Consider the following 16,363-nt stretch of genomic DNA (forward strand, 5'->3'; position numbering starts at 1 on the left):
CGCTTTGAAGATACAAACACCGAGTAACTGATATATCAAAAAACGCAGCTGTGAAAAATATCATAAACTTTTGCCCATTATTCTGAGGAGGCGATCCAAAAATTTTATCTTTGAGTTAGAAAATTAAGATGCTATTTTGCTTGCTAGACAATAGGCTTGCTTTAACGAGGTCTCGTTGTGAAAAGTGTTATCTGTCTCCTTCAGGTAGCAGCAGACAAGCTGATGGAGGTGCTAACAAGCAGATCAACCTTTGCACGTGGCGAAATGATTGTGTCTCCTTTGGTTTCTAAGCAATCAGTACACGTGCGAGATGCATTTGTCAAGGGCATTTATGGCAGGATATTCGAGTGGATTGTGGGAAAAATCAACAATGCAGTTTATACACCTTTGGTAAGTGTTTCTGTTCACACCTGATGTTGCAAACAGCTTATCACTTCATCATATATTCAGCAATACTGGGCATACGTGTGTAACATATTCTGCTTAGTCCTTTCGTTCTTTCAAATCCTGTGCTCTTACAACAATTGAACATTTTGTCCAACTAATCAATCCTCTCTTCTATATTTGCAAGGTTTAAACTTATCCTTTATATCTAATTTGTCTTGTGTATCCTATCACATATGGAATGCCTTGTTTGCAAAAATTGATCTACCATTAGAGGAAAAAATGTCAAAAGTGATATGTTCCATTCAGCGTTCCCTAGGATTGATAAAATGTATTTTTGACAATGAAGTTACAATGTCATCTATACTCATTTGACAATGAAGTTACATTCTCATCTTTATAATTTTCATGCTTCAAACTTCTATTCTTTGCTGATTTGAGAAAAAAAGGAACGTGTATATCATAGATGCTTTTAGCTATAACTTTTTACAGTTAGCGATTGCCTTAATGTTATATTATATTAGAAAACTATCGCGGCTGTCCATGTCAGTGAAACGTGTTAGCTTGTTTTTGTAGAATTGGCTATGATATCGTAAGATTTATTAACAGTTCTAAAGAACGAAACATTCAGAAAGCATGTATAATATTGCTTCTGAAAATTCTTAGCCTCAGTCTTAAAGCTCCTATTAATGACTGTCTTATCTTATTCATACTATTTTCTCTTGTTATTTGTAGTTTTCTTAGTTATATGTTTTCATTTTAGCAACAACAGGCACACTTTCGACAATCGATTGGTGTTCTGGATATTTTTGGTTTTGAAAGTTTTCAAAGAAACAGGTAGCTCTTCTTTTGTAGCTCTTAAAAAACCTGTTCTGATGTTTTAAATCTTTGAAAGTGTCGTTGTCAGATGAAAGCCGCAGTCCCTCACAAAGTCCCACGACATTTTTACACACGTTTGTAGGGACCATTCAAAGTTTCTTCCCATCTTTTTATTTATGCTAGAATACATCTCATTATAATCATTACCAGCCTTTCCACAACATAATACGTTAATGCAAGCAATGCGAGTAAAGAGAGCTTTTTTGTAGAAGTAACAGTTAATATACAATTTTTGCTTGTTTTTAGCTTCGAGCAACTGTGTATCAATTTTGCCAATGAAAATCTTCAACAGTTTTTTGTACAACACATTTTTAAATTGGAGCAGGTAAGTTCAATCAATTAAAGATTTTCTTTATCAAACATAAAGTAACATACTATACCATACTGTACCATACAATATATACCATAACAAACAATACTACACCATATCATACCAAACGATACCAAACGATACGAAAAGATACCAAAAAATACTAAACCATACCAAACTATATCAAAATTTACCAAAATATACCAAACCATACCAAACCATACCAAATCACACCAAACCATACCAAACCATACCAAACCATACCAAGCCAAACCAAACCAAACCAAACCAAACCAAACCAAACCAAACCAAACCAAACCATACCAAACCAAACCTAACCAAACCATACCAAACCTAACCAAACCATACCAAACCAAACCAAACCAAACCAAACCAAACCATACCATACCATACCATACCATACCATACCATACCATACCATACCATACCAAACCAAACCAAACCAAACCAAACCGAACCGAACCAAACCAAACCAAACCTAACCTAACCTAACCTAACCTAACCAAACCAAACCAAACCAAACCACACCAAACCAAACCAAACCAAACCAAACCATACCATACCATACCAAACCGAACCACACCAAACCATACCATGCAATAAAGTATCTTTATCTTTTCTGCAGCAAGAGTATGACCTAGAGGGTATCCGTTGGCAACACATTCAATTTACGGACAATCAAGCAACTCTTGATATGCTAGCACACAGACCAATGAACATCATTGCCTTGATAGATGAAGAGAGCAGGTTCCCTAAGGTAAGAAAATAGCTTCCTTGGAAACTAACTTACCTTTTCTGAAAAACCTCTTTCATACACAAGAGCTTTCGAATGGTATCAGCAGTTTCATGTCTGGAGAAGTGCCCATTTTAGAGTAAAAACTCTCCTTAAACGTCCTTTACTTGTCTGAACTGCAAGCTTTACAAGCCAATTTTTGCTACCTTATTCTACGAGTTAGAGATGATGTACTGTTCATATAACTCAAGTATACTTTGATTTGATTTTTTATTTCCTGTTCAGTGAGAATCGTGGCTTGGAATAATTTGGGAAATTTCTGGGTATCTGAAATTGCCTTGAGTTTTATAGAAGATCTATTCTTGAAGCCTAAAACAGACTTTTGTGTCCTTTATATGGTACACTATACGTGAAACATTGTTGATATTGCAGGGAACAGATGAAACTATGCTAGACAAACTACGGGCTAATCATGGCAGCTGTCCTTATTTCCTCACAATGAAGTCTCAAGCTGCCAAAACATTTGGCATCGTTCATTTCGCTGGCTCTGTTTACTACGACATTCGAGGTATAGGACTTCAAGAAACACTTTTTTGTATGCTTTCAGTATGTCATAGTACTGTGTACTCTTAAAGGGGCTGGATAAGAAATACGTAAACATTGCGCAGCACGGGTCGTCCCGCGCGGTTTGGAGCTGGAGGAAGATTTCGAATTGACGGAATTTAGACATACCATCTCTGTATGGTCCTGTTCCATGAAGTTGATCAACTCGAACAGTTTTGGCCAGTAAGATAATCAAGCACGAAGTTTAATCAAAAACAATTTTGTATGTCTATTTTTAGTGACTCCTGTATCAAAGGACAACGAATCTACTTTATTGAAACTTTTTTATGATGTATAGGATCAAGTTCTAATCATCTGGTCCGTTTTAGCGAGAAGCATTGCCCTTTGCGTTGAAGGGCATGTATCGTGAGCCTGATTGGCTAATGCAATACTAGTACAAAGCACGAAATCTACGATGAATTTTAACAGCAGTAAAACTTAATGCCACGAAACAATGGAACTGCACTCCAAGCATTTTTTGTATTAGCCAATTGCTAACGCGACATATGCCCTTTAAAATAAGCTACTGGCTATGCTGGTCGATCTCTTCATCAAATAAAGAATATCATTTTTGCATGTATTTGGTTTGGCATTGGTGGAAGATTTTATACTGGTTAACCCAGCAAACCCACCTGGTAACGTTTTCTTGGTTAACTGGTTTCTCGCTTGCTCATTAGAGAAGTGCCGCCTGTAAAGATTAACAGCATTACTTATGCAGCTCCTAGCAAATGCGAGCGAACCCAGTGAGGCGTGCACATCTATCTTACTTGGCCCTTGTGTATTGGTTTTTGTATCGATAATACATTCAGTATTTGTATTCATTCTTAATAACCTTTTTTATATCTTATAGGTTTCCTCGACAAGAATCGTGACACCTTTAATGCAGACCTTAACGATTTGGTTGCCACAAGCAAATGCCCCTTTTTGCTGACTTTGTTTCGAAGAGAACTGAGAATGGTAAGCCAATTTAGCTAAAGAATTTATCGAATTTTGATCGTGCACTACATGAATTTTAGTGAGAACAAATTATCCGGCATTTTTGTGTAGACAATCTCATAACAATTCAACTTTAGAAAATTTCAGGACTTGGAATTTCTATATTCATGTGAATTCTTTCTGGTTTGTCCAATCGATACTTAACACTTTTCTTCGTATACAGGGCGACGAGACGAGAAAGAGATCACCAACTTTAGGCGCGCAGTTTAAGAAATCTCTTGACTCATTGATGGCAACCTTAAATAGCCGTCATCCTTTCTTTGTTCGTTGCATTAAACCAAACGATTTCAAAAGACCATTGGTACGTAAACGTTATTTTTAACCATTATTACTCAGTCTTGAATTAAAGAATTCTGTAGTTTTTTATTGCATTCCCATTTCCCATTTCATTGATGATGATACAAAGGATGTGTTGGTATACAAAAAATATCAGCTTCTCAAACGTGATACTCTGGCTATTACTGTGCTCGTCTTTCGTATGTCAGGCCAGTTAAATTATAGATCATTTACCATATCCCATAACACAGCAGTCAATCAGTAGGTATTTTTTATCAATTGACTTGTTGTTGTTGTAGATGTTTGACCGGGTGCTATGCTGTAGACAACTGAAATATTCTGGAATGATGGAAACCATCAGGTGGGTATCCTAGTCATTGCTTTACAACAACCGTCCTTTCTTACTTTCATACTTTTCATACTTTCATACTTTTCATACTTTCAGACGAAAAGAGCCTGGGTCAATCAAATTCGTGCCGATGAAAATCGTGGCTTTGTTTCACGAAACTGGTTATAAGGGCAGGGACGATGACAGGAAAAAATAGGCCGGCTAATTCGATATAGTGAACTAAGCAATCAAAAATAGAAAATTTGAGAAAAAGGAAGTGTTCATGAGCAAATGGCAGCTGGAATTTCCTCGTATTATCCATGGTTGATAACGGCCCAGGGAGCAAAGCATACCTTCTAATCTTAAAAGACCTTAAGGTCTATCGATCTAAATAAGCGTAAAGGTAATGGTGAGTCCCATATTCGATGTGTGGGCGAGGGTTAATCCACTTCTCACTTATTTTCCTAGGCCTGTTTTCTCTTAGAATATTTAAGAATTTAATGATTAATGCACAATTTAAAGCGCAGCACTGTGTGTGTGCACCATTTTAACAATTGACAGCCCAAAGCTTTAGACGCGAGAGGTCTCAAGATGGAGAAATTCGATCGCTTCCTTGTGTTGATGTATGGTCCAATGGCTGAGCTTAGACCCGAACCACTTTGTCCCTTTGCCTCTTAATACTTACTATGACCTATCTCAGTTAGTTGCATGCATGAAAATCATGCTTACCATTATGATCAAGTTGCATTTACCACCTAATTGATTGATCAACTTTAATCTACACTTCCTATGATAATCTATTTTTCAATGTTTCAGGATTCGACGGGCGGGATATCCTATCCGGCACGCTTTCGACGTGTTTGCCGTTCGATATCATATGTTGGTCATCGGCCTCGGTCGCATGGTTGCTGAAAACTCAAAAGAGGCTACAAAGATAATTGCACGCAATGCCATTAGTGACTCTGACTGGCAAATTGGACATACCAAAATCTTTCTTAAGGTAATTTCCTATTTTTGTCTGTTTTCCCCGTTATCCTTAACAATGAAAGATTAGAAACCAATGCTATGAGACAGAAGTGATTTGTAGAGGTGTGTTGAATTTGCTTAAATTGAAAACGATTGTCTGTTTTTGTACTATTCTAATTTTTTGAAAATTTCAAGTTAACTGAAGAGTTTATTTTAAGTTAAGTTAACCTTAATGAAAACTAATGTTTCCCGGTCTGTCAAAGTGCTCTTTGCCGTATATAGGCAGAGCTGTTCACGCAATTTGATGTATAGAACAGGACCATTTTAATATGCTTCTCCGAATTTCACACTTAATGCAATCATCAGGTAACTCCTGATGCTCGCATTACGCGTGAAACTCGTTACTTGATGATCACATTAAACGTGAAACTCGGAGTATTAACTTAGAACTGTCCTGTTCTTTACACAAGATAGCATAATTTTACATAACTTTTAATGTGTCATAACACGATTCTCTTGCATTGATCTTATAGAAAGACCCTGTTTTAAAGTGGGCAATTTTCTCTTTTAGGATGCTCAAGATCAGGAGCTTGAACTAAAGAGAGACAAGATAATCACAATGGGCGTAGTAATTATTCAAAAAACATTTCGCGGATATTATCAACGGAAGCAGTATTTGAGTTTGAGAGAAAACACTATGAAGATCCAAAGAGCTTGGAGGGCTTATGCTGCAAAAAGGAAGTACAGAAAGGTACGTGTAAATTTTACATTGTACCCTAGCTATTTACATCGAGTAATATGAAACTGCAATCACTTACAAGTATAAGCACACAGCCAAGATTTTCTACATCGTAAGCGGTTGTCTCGGTAGGAGTTGTCTCAGTGAGGGTTGGCTCAGATGGGGTTGGCTCAGATGGGGTTGGCTCAGATTGGGTTGTAGCCTCTTTATCTTTTGATCGAACCAGCTATCCGCACGGACTAAACAGGATTTTGGTATAGCTTTTGGTGCTACTGTATTGTTTTTTGTTAAGGTCAATGGGTAACCATGCCTATCATGCTCCCATTTGCATCGTCTTTGTAATCTTGTTCTTGCAAAAAGTACTTTTTTAGACTGTGTATAAAAAAAGATGGGGTTGGCTCAGATGATTATCTCGTTACAAACTGCAGTGTTTCTCCTTAACATTATCAATGCTTTTTTCTCATTATCAATGTCAAAAAGGGAGGAGTTGATTAATGTCAAAATGTTTGTCTGGCTACGGACATGGAGAGCTTCAGCATTGGTATTAACATTAAATCCGAGGGGCTACGACAGTGAATCTAAGCCAATAAACTCCATTTTTCTACAAGAGTTGTTCTTGCAATGGTTACTATCAAGTTCAAATAATGACATTTTCTTCTGTAGTTTAAATCATATTCAAATATTTGTTATAGAATGTTATCATTTAATGTTCTAAAACCTTAAGCCTTTGTCCATTGTCAAGATCACTGTTACCAAATATCATTCTTTAAATGATTGACTAAGTGAAGGGTAGATGTTTCCAAAGAAATGGCTGCAGACATGGACAAACAAATTTTGGACGTTCTAAGGTCTTGCTTGTGAATGTTTGAAAGGTTTGAAAAATTTATGATTTTTTCGCTTTCTGTGACCTCTCTTCCACAACCTTTTAAGATGCGACTTGGCTTTGAGCGTCTTCAAGCCCTGGTACGCACACGCCAGCTGCTGACGTCATACAGAGAGATGCGAAGACGCGTTGTAGTGTTCCAAGCCTGCTGCAGAGGTGCAATGGCGCGCCGTGAGTTGAAGATGAAAATGGGAGCCATTGTTACCATTCAAGCAGGTTTTAAAATGTTCTATGCAAAGAAGGAGTTACAGAAGCGAAAGAAAGAGGTAAATATTTGTTGCCAATCTGGGCGTAGTTGCTTTTGCCTGAAAATTATGCACTTAGTTCTTTGAAAAGTGCAAACTGTCATTTTTTACAGAATCCCGCTCATTTGTTTTTCTTACGCCAACTTTAATTTTTTACAAACACTTATTTTTTGCCTGCTTACAGTTAAATTTTTCAGTATTATTGCTTGCAATTTCACAAGCCTAGATAAAAAATAAATCTTTGAAATTGAATTCAAAATGTAGAAATTTAATTTAATCTTGAAGATTGCAAAAAGGCATAAATATTGATCTACTCGTAAATGGATACTGAAGTAAGCTTGTTAGAAATATAAAAGCATCATCTTTTTGTTTCTAGCGTGTTTTGAAACTAGAAGCGGAAAGGCTGAGAAAGGAAGAAGAAAACAGACTGAGGAAAGGAATGTCTGCTGAGAAGGCGAAGAAAGAAGCAGAAAGGCTTATGAAGGTTTCTTAAATTTTCTTTTCGGAAGTTCATCGCAATTAAGAATGCATTTGTAAAAGCTATTAGCAATATCTGTACATCTTGCACCAGAAAAGAATATATTGTATAGTGTAGCCACGTAATATTCTATAACGTTGTTTCCAACTTTAAGGAAGCTAAGTTTATGCAAAAAGTTGATGAATATCCAAACATTGTTTATTTTCAATACAGCTTTGTGTTTCTGTGAAACCACTTCTCCCCTTTAAACCAATCGGTTAAACCAAGATTTTTCATTATCGTTTTGTCATTGATTTTTGTTTTAATCTTCGAAGGAACGGTTGGCGAAAATCGAAGCCGAACAACTGCAAGAAGAAATTGTCAGAAAGGAACTTCTTGAAAGCAAGAAAATACAAATCGAAGAAGCTGAAGCAGAAGCAAAACGAAGAAGAGAAGAAGATGTCGACGATTCTAAAATTGTAAGTTTGCTGAGATGATCACATTGCGTCGAATATGTTGAATCAGTTAAAGGTTGAACAATAGATGTGGACAAATGAGAACAGGCCTCGTTTCCAGAAACGTGTAGCCAACTGAATTTTCTTTCGATACCAAAACAGCTACCGTTTTGATGCTAAACAGCATGATAATAATAATCTTAATACAACAGAATACACTGGTTGCAGGTTGCAACTTCCGCTGCTTATAAGTCTTGCTGTCTTACCCTGCCATTTATGTAGCACCAAGAATCCTCTTTAGTCCACATTGTAACCTAGTGTGATCCCATATACAGTTTTTCTGTCCCATCCATGTGATCCCATCCATGCAGTTTAGTGTGATCCCATCCATGCAGTTTTTTTTCATGCTGTAAATCAAGAGTTGGTGAAAACCATCATGTTTGTGACTGGACTAAAATTTACAAGCAATATCAGTCAAAGGGCTGGCTAGGCACGATATAAAGGGCTGTTATTTAGCATTATTTATTTGAAGCTCATAATTTCCACTTTGTTTAATGTCTTTATTTGTCTGAAATTCATTTTTATTGATTAACCAAGATAGTAGACTGGGTGATGATTTTCTTTTCAGCTTATCGATTGATTTGGTTTTTTAGGTCGATGAAATGTTTGGCTTCCTTCCTTCTGACGACAAACAAATGGGACAAGTCCCAACTGCATTTAAGGTGATTCAATCTAATTTTTTCTATCACCTATCAAGTTTAATTATGCGTTCTTTCTTTCTTGACTATAAATTTCTATTTATTTCTTCTTTAATGATTTGTGAATTTTTGTATTTACATTTCAGATGTACCCTAATGCTTAAAGTTATACTAATGCAATCCAAATCTTTTTTGTTATAGGATTTGAAAGTTTCAGATAAACAATACGGATTTTCAGACAAGGATATTATATCGGAAAACTCGGTAAGGACTATTAAATTAAGTTAGAGTTAACTGCGAATGCTGTATGCCACTCGTACATAGAGAAAGTATATATAAGTGATGAAAGTATCCGAATCGTGGAGTGACAGAAAGCAGTTCAGCCATTTTTTTCCTAATTGAATTATACGATCTAATTAACACGTTAACTGCTAAAGGCTATTCTGTTAACTGCTAAAGCCCGGAAGAACCAAAACGTCAATTAAGTTGCAGCATAGCATTTTGATTGATTTCTTGCAAACAGGCTACTTGAATTACTTAAAACTATACATTTTCTTGAACATTAGGATCAAAATATACTTTTCAAACAAAAATATAAGAAATTTGTTACCATAGCAACAAAAGCCACACCTTATTTTAAATGTACATAAGACGAAAATGAAGACATTCGGAAGTTTTCTTTACCTATTTAGAGAGCTTGGGGCATATTTTGACATTTATTTACACCATTTTTGTAATATCAAGGTATCTAAGACTACACTTACAGGGTTTAGACCAAAATTGGTTTGAAATTGTTTGTTACAAAATGAGAATAAGGCCATTTTGAAACTATACTGAATACGAAGACAGGAAAAGTTCTAACAAACAGATATTTCTCTATAAATCAGAGCCAGAAAATGACAGGAGGATATAATACCAAGACTTGTTATTGCACAATTTACAAGCTACAACCTAGTTATAATCTTCAATCACAATACAAAATTTTAGCAATAAAATAAAAAAGTTTGCAAACTGAATAAACATAAAAACTAGAAAAATAGGCACCATTTTGCTATATCTTAGCCAAAAGGCCACAAACATGGAAACCTTGGTCTTTATGGACATTATATAAATATTATTTGCAAACAAGTCCTCTCTGTCTAACATTTTCAGTCAAAATATCAAAGTTTAGCTTTCAAATTGTATATGAAAGTATGAAAAAATTTAATTTTGAAAGTAATGTAATGACGCAATTCAGAAAAAGTATCAATGGCAGCTGCTCTGTAAGAATTTGAATCAAACATGTTCAAGGGCAGTTTTTGTACAAATATGGATTTATAATGTAAGAAAAGTTACATGATAAATAAAATATATACTAAGAAGGGCTCAAAATCAGTCAAAATGCTGATGAAAACATGTTGGGCAGCATCCTCTTTGACAACGAACACACTGAAATGCTGTCCTCTTCCTTTTGCCCTCTTGCCTGCTGGAACAAACCATACAATCTTTTCTTTTTCCTCCTGGCAATTGTTCCATCTGACAAATTTTTCCCTCAATGTCTGGTCTCAAATACTGAGGCCTGATTCTTCTGTTTCTGGCTGGATTCATCAGCCCCTCAAATACCTTCACATAAAAGCGTAAGCGCTTCATTGGCTTTTCTGCTAATGCCTTATACAAAACATATGAATTCAGCAGTGCCTTCTGCATCAGTCTTAGCAGCACTTTGACAGGCCAGCGTCTGGTTCTCCTTTCCACCTCATAAGAATATACCATCTCATCTGATTTGTCAACACCAAATTTAGAGTGGTTGTAAGCCCAAACTAGCTGACATTTGTACTTTTTGTCAGCTACATGGTTTTCCTCTCTGACTTTGTGACCATCCCCATCAACATAAAAAGCAGAGTATTTTGTTGAGGTCATCAAGAGTGGTTTTGTCTGACTCTTCTTGTCCCTTATTGCAACACAAACATTATCATCCATGCGATATGCAAGCTTTTCTCCAACCTTCAACTTTGCATTCACCACTTCTTTTGGAAAGCCAGCTGCCTGGTTTCTTTTGATGGTCCCAATGTGTGTGATCCCAATTTCTTTCAATTGTTTAGAAAGTTCCAATGAAGTGTACCAGTTATCTGTTGTCAGCTGGTATCCTTGGTGTTGCAAGTCATTCACCAAAGTCATCACAATGCTCTTGGGATCACTTGGATATTTGTGATGAAAACGAGCGGGAACTTTTTGCTTGGAACCACAGTACAAAAGCACTTTACATAAATAGCCAGTTGTGTCACACAACTCTTGCATCTTTATCCCAAATTGGTGGTGCTTCTTATTTGGAATATACTGTCTAAAAGGAACTCTACCACGAAAGCCACATAAACCTTCATCGACTGTCAAGGTTTGGATTGGCTGGTAATGAAATTTGAACATTTTGTTCATGTGATTCAAAGGGTATATAACCCTGAAACCTGGATCAGTTCTATCAACAGTTGGATCTGTGACATCGAATGTTTGCAACATCCTCAGCCAAATCATCCACTTATCACGACCCATTACCTGCGAAAACTGAGGGGTGGCTTGGGACCAGTCACTTTCCCTCCAATATTCCTCAAAACTTGCTTTTTGAATAAGGCCCATGTTAAAAAAAGGCCCCAGAATGCCTTATAGGTGTCTAGGTCAGCGTCTGCTTTCATATTTTGCCAGAGCCGGAACCTAGACTTCGCTGAAATTTCTTTCTTTGCAACAATCTGATCTCCGTACTTGATGCTAAAATCAAGCAGTGTCTTGAAAAATTCATCAGTAGCAAAGTACTGAAAATACACAAGGGGGTCTGCTTCCTCCCTGGCAATATGCTTAGGTCCACTTGCAGCAGTAAATGAAGGCCAATCTGGTGAAATATCATCGTCAATATTTCCAACGGGTAGCCAACATGGCTGCTGTAGGCCTAAAAGTTCATCCTCCTCGTCGCTACTGCCACTTTCCTCCGAACTGTCTTCATCTTCCACATCAAAGTCGGAAGGAATATAATCACTGTCTTCCCCGCTATCGGACATTCTCAGTGCTAATTGTTATTTTCTTGCCAAAGACACGCGAAGACACAAATTCAAAATTCAAAATCAGCTGATCGAACTTTAGTAAGCGGTTGGCCTAAGTCAAATTTCAACTGCCATAATATAGCATTGTTGTAAGGAAGGACACCGCTTTTGTTGTTTTCAAAGGACATACGTGCAATGATTGGTTAAAAAAACAAGAAAATAGTCATGTGATAAACTTTCTTTTGAAACAAGACTCATTTAAACAATAGTGGTGCGTTGGGCCACTATAGTGGCCTGGGCCTCGTTTTGGTTGGGCCACTATAGTGGCCCACCGCAGTTTACGTGTTAAATAAGGTTACCGTAATTCCTTGCTTTCCTTTGAAAGATCGTCTCCTACAACAATCGAACTTTAAATGAGCAGTCACTCCTTGAATAAGCGCCCCCTCCCTCCATGAGCGTCTCATTACTCAAATAAGCGCCCACATATTCATTGACAGGGAAAGGCCTAAAGAGAAATATCACTTTAGACTAGCACTAATCTTTTACAAGACATGCAGTACTGGGGCTGTGCATAAAGTGTTTGTGATTCGTTACGACAGTGCAGATCTAATTTTCCTTCTGAAGTGGGTCTAAAACTTCTAAACCTGGCCAATTCTTCTACGTTTGTTTTATTTGGAATGCGAGCATAAATAAACTGATAGATCTCGGACGAGAAAAGGGGGCAAAAGATGCTAGATCCGTAGACAGCATCTAGGAATATCATAAATTCATGTTGCAACAGGGGTAACTAAAAGTTTTGTCTAGTCCAAAGATGTATCCCGTATGCTTCTGCAAGAATTTGCTATTACTCTTGATGCTTGTAAATGTGTAGATGCTGAAATATCAAGCAATCCTATTTGACACATGTCATGAAATATAATGCATTGTAGCACAGGCCTACCGGAAAATGTTTCCTTTGTACATTGAAATTGATTTGAAATTTTAAAAGTTGATTTTAACGGACGACAAAATAAATAATCCAGTTGTCTTTGAGCCTTCACTCTTTACTACTTACCTATAATTTACTAATGTGCAAATATGCTTTTCTAATTTCAGGACCAAGATGACTTTTCCGAATTTAAATTTTCCAAATTCGCCGCCACTTATTTCGAAGGCCAAGCAACTGCTTATCACATAACAAAGAACCTCGATCGCCCGCTCTTAGCTCATGACAACGAGACAGATAAACTGGTATGTGCAAACCATTTGGATAAATTTAATAAATCTTTCTTCTTCATTGTTTTCCATGGGTATTTTTTATTCAGTGTCATTCTCAAGAAAATTTTATGAGTCAAAATAGCATGTGTCATGTCATGAGACCACAAAAGTTTGAAACTCAGAAAAAAATCTGCGAAGAACTGGATTTAAAATAAAGAATCCTGTAGAAACATTTACCACTTACAGGAGAATTGCTGGATGTGTTGTAAAAAGTTGATTTACACTAATTTACACTGAATGAAATTCGGAAGTTTGTAGGCATTGAGACTTTTTAAATAAAGAAAAATTTCATCTTGCGATTTTAATTTTTTCTGGTCTTTGTTCGCCTCAGTCTGCTACAAATTTTTTTTATTTTTGCAAAATTTTTAGATTGCTAGATACATATGTACTCATGTAAAGTGAGATTTGTTTAAATCGCATTAAGTAACTCAAGTGTTCAAAAGTGGGCTTATGTTAATCAAAAGTACAACAGGAATTATTATTAAAAAATTGAAGTTGGTAAAATTCAAATCACCAGGCAGTTGAATTATTTGACTACCTGTAGAAAAAATAAGTGACATTGGAATGGTGCATTTGTCCTGAATGTTGTTTACTTTGAATCCTACAAGTCCTTATTCTGACTTGCATTTCTTTTACTTCCAGGCTGCTCTTGCAGTGTTCATAACAATCCTTCGTTTTATGGGCGACCAACCAGAACCAAAGTACAACTACTCAGCTGGCAATCACAAGGTATGCAACTCTTATCTGCTTATAACTGTCATCCGCAATATGTTTATACAGTAAATCAAGTGCATTCGGGCATTCTCCACATAAATTCCTTTTTATGATGCACAAGTAAGATTTGGATTCGATGCCTGAGATTCATTGGCATTAATGCCTATATGAGAATTGGCAGTACTTTGAATCAGAATTGACTCAGGAGAATCAGTCAGACTGAGAGAAGAAATGTGGATACAATAACTTTCCTAAAATAAGTCTCCATCTCTTTTAAGCAAGTTTCGTTTGAAAATTTCAAAGCCGTCCAATGTTTAAATCATGCTACATTTTAAGTGAGCAAGACTTTTCAAGAAGCTTTTAAATTTGGTTCGAAACATTTCATATAGTAAAGACTTTCTCGTTAATTTTTTGGATTTTTAGGACAATACACCAGTAATGAACAAGATATACGATACACTTGGAAGATCAGCTTCGAAGTCTGGAACGCTGTCTCATTTCAGAGAAAACGTATGCTTTATTTACAGTCCATTCGATTTTGGTCGAAATATATCTACTGTTTTTTATGTATCTCGTCATTGAGAAGAATAGATATGTATTCAAGTAGAGCCATTAGAAATTGCATCTTTCAATGGCGTGTATTGATTTGTTATTAAAATATTACTCAATATATTTATTAGTTAGATGAATAGACTAGTGTTGAACAGATAGATTATTTGTGAGACAGATAGTCAATCCCGTGCCTCAAGATAGACACAACGCCAGAAACACATCAAGTATTTTGCTATTCAACTGAACCTAACCACCGCATAATCATACTCTATAATCACGTGACATTAGCATGTCAATCAGATGTGTCTGTTTGTAAGGATTCTGGTAATAGTAATAGTGTTTTCTATGCATTGCAGTATACTGTTATGAAGATTTGGTACTGCTGTATTGTGTAGTTAATTTTCCATGTTTTCATGTCTTCATAGGAGGAACCAAGTAAGATTGCAAGAAGAGAAACTTTGAGAAACCGAATCGTTTCAATGACGTTGAAGAAAAAGTCAAAAATAACCAAGGTAGACTTCTTCTGGCTGATTTAAGAGCCAAGAACAAGTTTTTATTTTCGCATTGAATATACATTTGCCTATGGTTGCGTTAAGTATAACTCGAAGAAGCATATTAATGAACATAAAGCACTTTGTACTCTGCAAAAAGGATATTAAACACTTTGCAAACAGACTGCGGATAGTCATTCAATTTGAAGATATGTTTGTATCACACGAGGAATCGAGAGCTAGAAAGAATATTGAAATAAAGTTTTGGAAGTCTAGAGGAAAACCTTGTAGGCCATGCTGAGAAATAGTTATTATTATCCAATTAAGGAATGCACATTAGCTTTATAAACATTATTTCTTGATAACAGGTATCTGCTCGGTTACAATTTAAAAATGTAGACAGAATTACTGATTTTGCTTGCATTCACAGGAAGTTGCCTCGAGATTACGCAGTGAGGACAGTATTGAAATAGTGGGCGCATTGAGGGCAGAGGATAGGCCAACGTCAAATTTAGAAAAATTGCATTTTGTCATCGGGCATGCCATTGTGAGACCGTCCTTAAGGTACTCTAATTTTTGACTAAGTGAATATTTGCTCTGTTGATTGAGAAATAGAGTTTTTATTCCTAGTGAGCGAGACAATTTTGGATCAACCAAATGTAGATAGTAAATTAGATGATAGAATGTTGATTCATTACAAGATATGCAAATCTAGAACTTTTAAGGATTTTTTAACAACGCTGCCAATGCAGTAGGGGTGGGATATTTAAAATTAGTTCTGATTAAATGAAAATTCTGGGAGATTCTGATAAAATAAAAATTTTGTTTCATGAGTTGAGCTTTCAATATTTCTTCGATGTAAACTTAGTCATTGAAAACCTGTTTACTAAGCCATATATTTTGCAGGACAGATTTTTCAAGCCAGAATTTTGTGATTTCAGTGTAAATGTTTAAATAAAAAAGACATTTTTTCTATCAGAGCACGAAGTTACTCTTGGTGCGCAACTTAATTAGTCCAATCAAAAATTTTATCATTTAAATTGGAAGTTGATCTCGGATCGGTCACTTTTAAATGCAATTTCGTGTATAGCAGTTTGGAACAATACTCTTTTTCATACATTTAGAGATGAAATTTATTGCCAAATTTGCAAGCAGCTGCTAAGAAATCAAAACAAGGAAAGTGCAAGAAAAGGATGGATATTGCTGTCTCTTTGCCTTGGCTGCTTTGCTCCGACAGAGAAGGTGATTTATCAGATGTTTCTACTTAAGTAAAGCATTGCCATCTAATCTTGATTAAGTGTAAAAAGGGCCGTGATTGTGAATTTATTAGCATGAAAAATTATCTCTATAAAAGCAGGGTATTTCTCA

At 36.1% G+C, this 16,363-nt stretch overlaps 1 protein-coding gene and 1 long non-coding RNA gene across 3 annotated transcripts in view; one reads left to right on the forward strand and one right to left on the reverse strand.

Moving 5' to 3' along the window:
- Window positions 1-16,363, forward strand: part of LOC135684525 (myosin-VIIa) — a 48,914-nt gene that overhangs the window by 16,127 nt on the left and 16,424 nt on the right. For both annotated transcript variants that reach the window (XM_065200112.2, XM_065200113.2), the window contains exons 12-32: window positions 205-390; window positions 1,148-1,221; window positions 1,510-1,588; window positions 2,220-2,351; window positions 2,760-2,895; window positions 3,781-3,887; window positions 4,090-4,227; window positions 4,502-4,563; window positions 5,347-5,530; window positions 6,068-6,247; window positions 7,166-7,384; window positions 7,740-7,847; window positions 8,156-8,299; window positions 8,929-8,997; window positions 9,175-9,237; window positions 13,077-13,211; window positions 13,881-13,967; window positions 14,376-14,462; window positions 14,930-15,016; window positions 15,426-15,559; window positions 16,120-16,237. In XM_065200112.2, the coding sequence (XP_065056184.2) occupies window positions 205-390; window positions 1,148-1,221; window positions 1,510-1,588; window positions 2,220-2,351; window positions 2,760-2,895; window positions 3,781-3,887; window positions 4,090-4,227; window positions 4,502-4,563; window positions 5,347-5,530; window positions 6,068-6,247; window positions 7,166-7,384; window positions 7,740-7,847; window positions 8,156-8,299; window positions 8,929-8,997; window positions 9,175-9,237; window positions 13,077-13,211; window positions 13,881-13,967; window positions 14,376-14,462; window positions 14,930-15,016; window positions 15,426-15,559; window positions 16,120-16,237 (2,529 nt within the window). The remainder of the gene's footprint in view (window positions 1-204; window positions 391-1,147; window positions 1,222-1,509; window positions 1,589-2,219; window positions 2,352-2,759; window positions 2,896-3,780; window positions 3,888-4,089; window positions 4,228-4,501; window positions 4,564-5,346; window positions 5,531-6,067; window positions 6,248-7,165; window positions 7,385-7,739; window positions 7,848-8,155; window positions 8,300-8,928; window positions 8,998-9,174; window positions 9,238-13,076; window positions 13,212-13,880; window positions 13,968-14,375; window positions 14,463-14,929; window positions 15,017-15,425; window positions 15,560-16,119; window positions 16,238-16,363) is intronic.
- Window positions 6,201-13,138, reverse strand: LOC148957578 (uncharacterized). Its single transcript, XR_016145191.1, has 2 exons — window positions 13,036-13,138; window positions 6,201-8,682 (listed from the first exon to the last, which is right to left on the reverse strand). It is a non-coding gene; the product is annotated as an uncharacterized LOC148957578 (long non-coding RNA).

The sequence above is a fragment of the Rhopilema esculentum genome, chromosome 21 (genome assembly GCF_057945365.1).
Source record: "Rhopilema esculentum isolate cy_ngs chromosome 21, ASM5794536v1, whole genome shotgun sequence".
NCBI lineage: Eukaryota > Metazoa > Cnidaria > Scyphozoa > Rhizostomeae > Rhizostomatidae > Rhopilema > Rhopilema esculentum.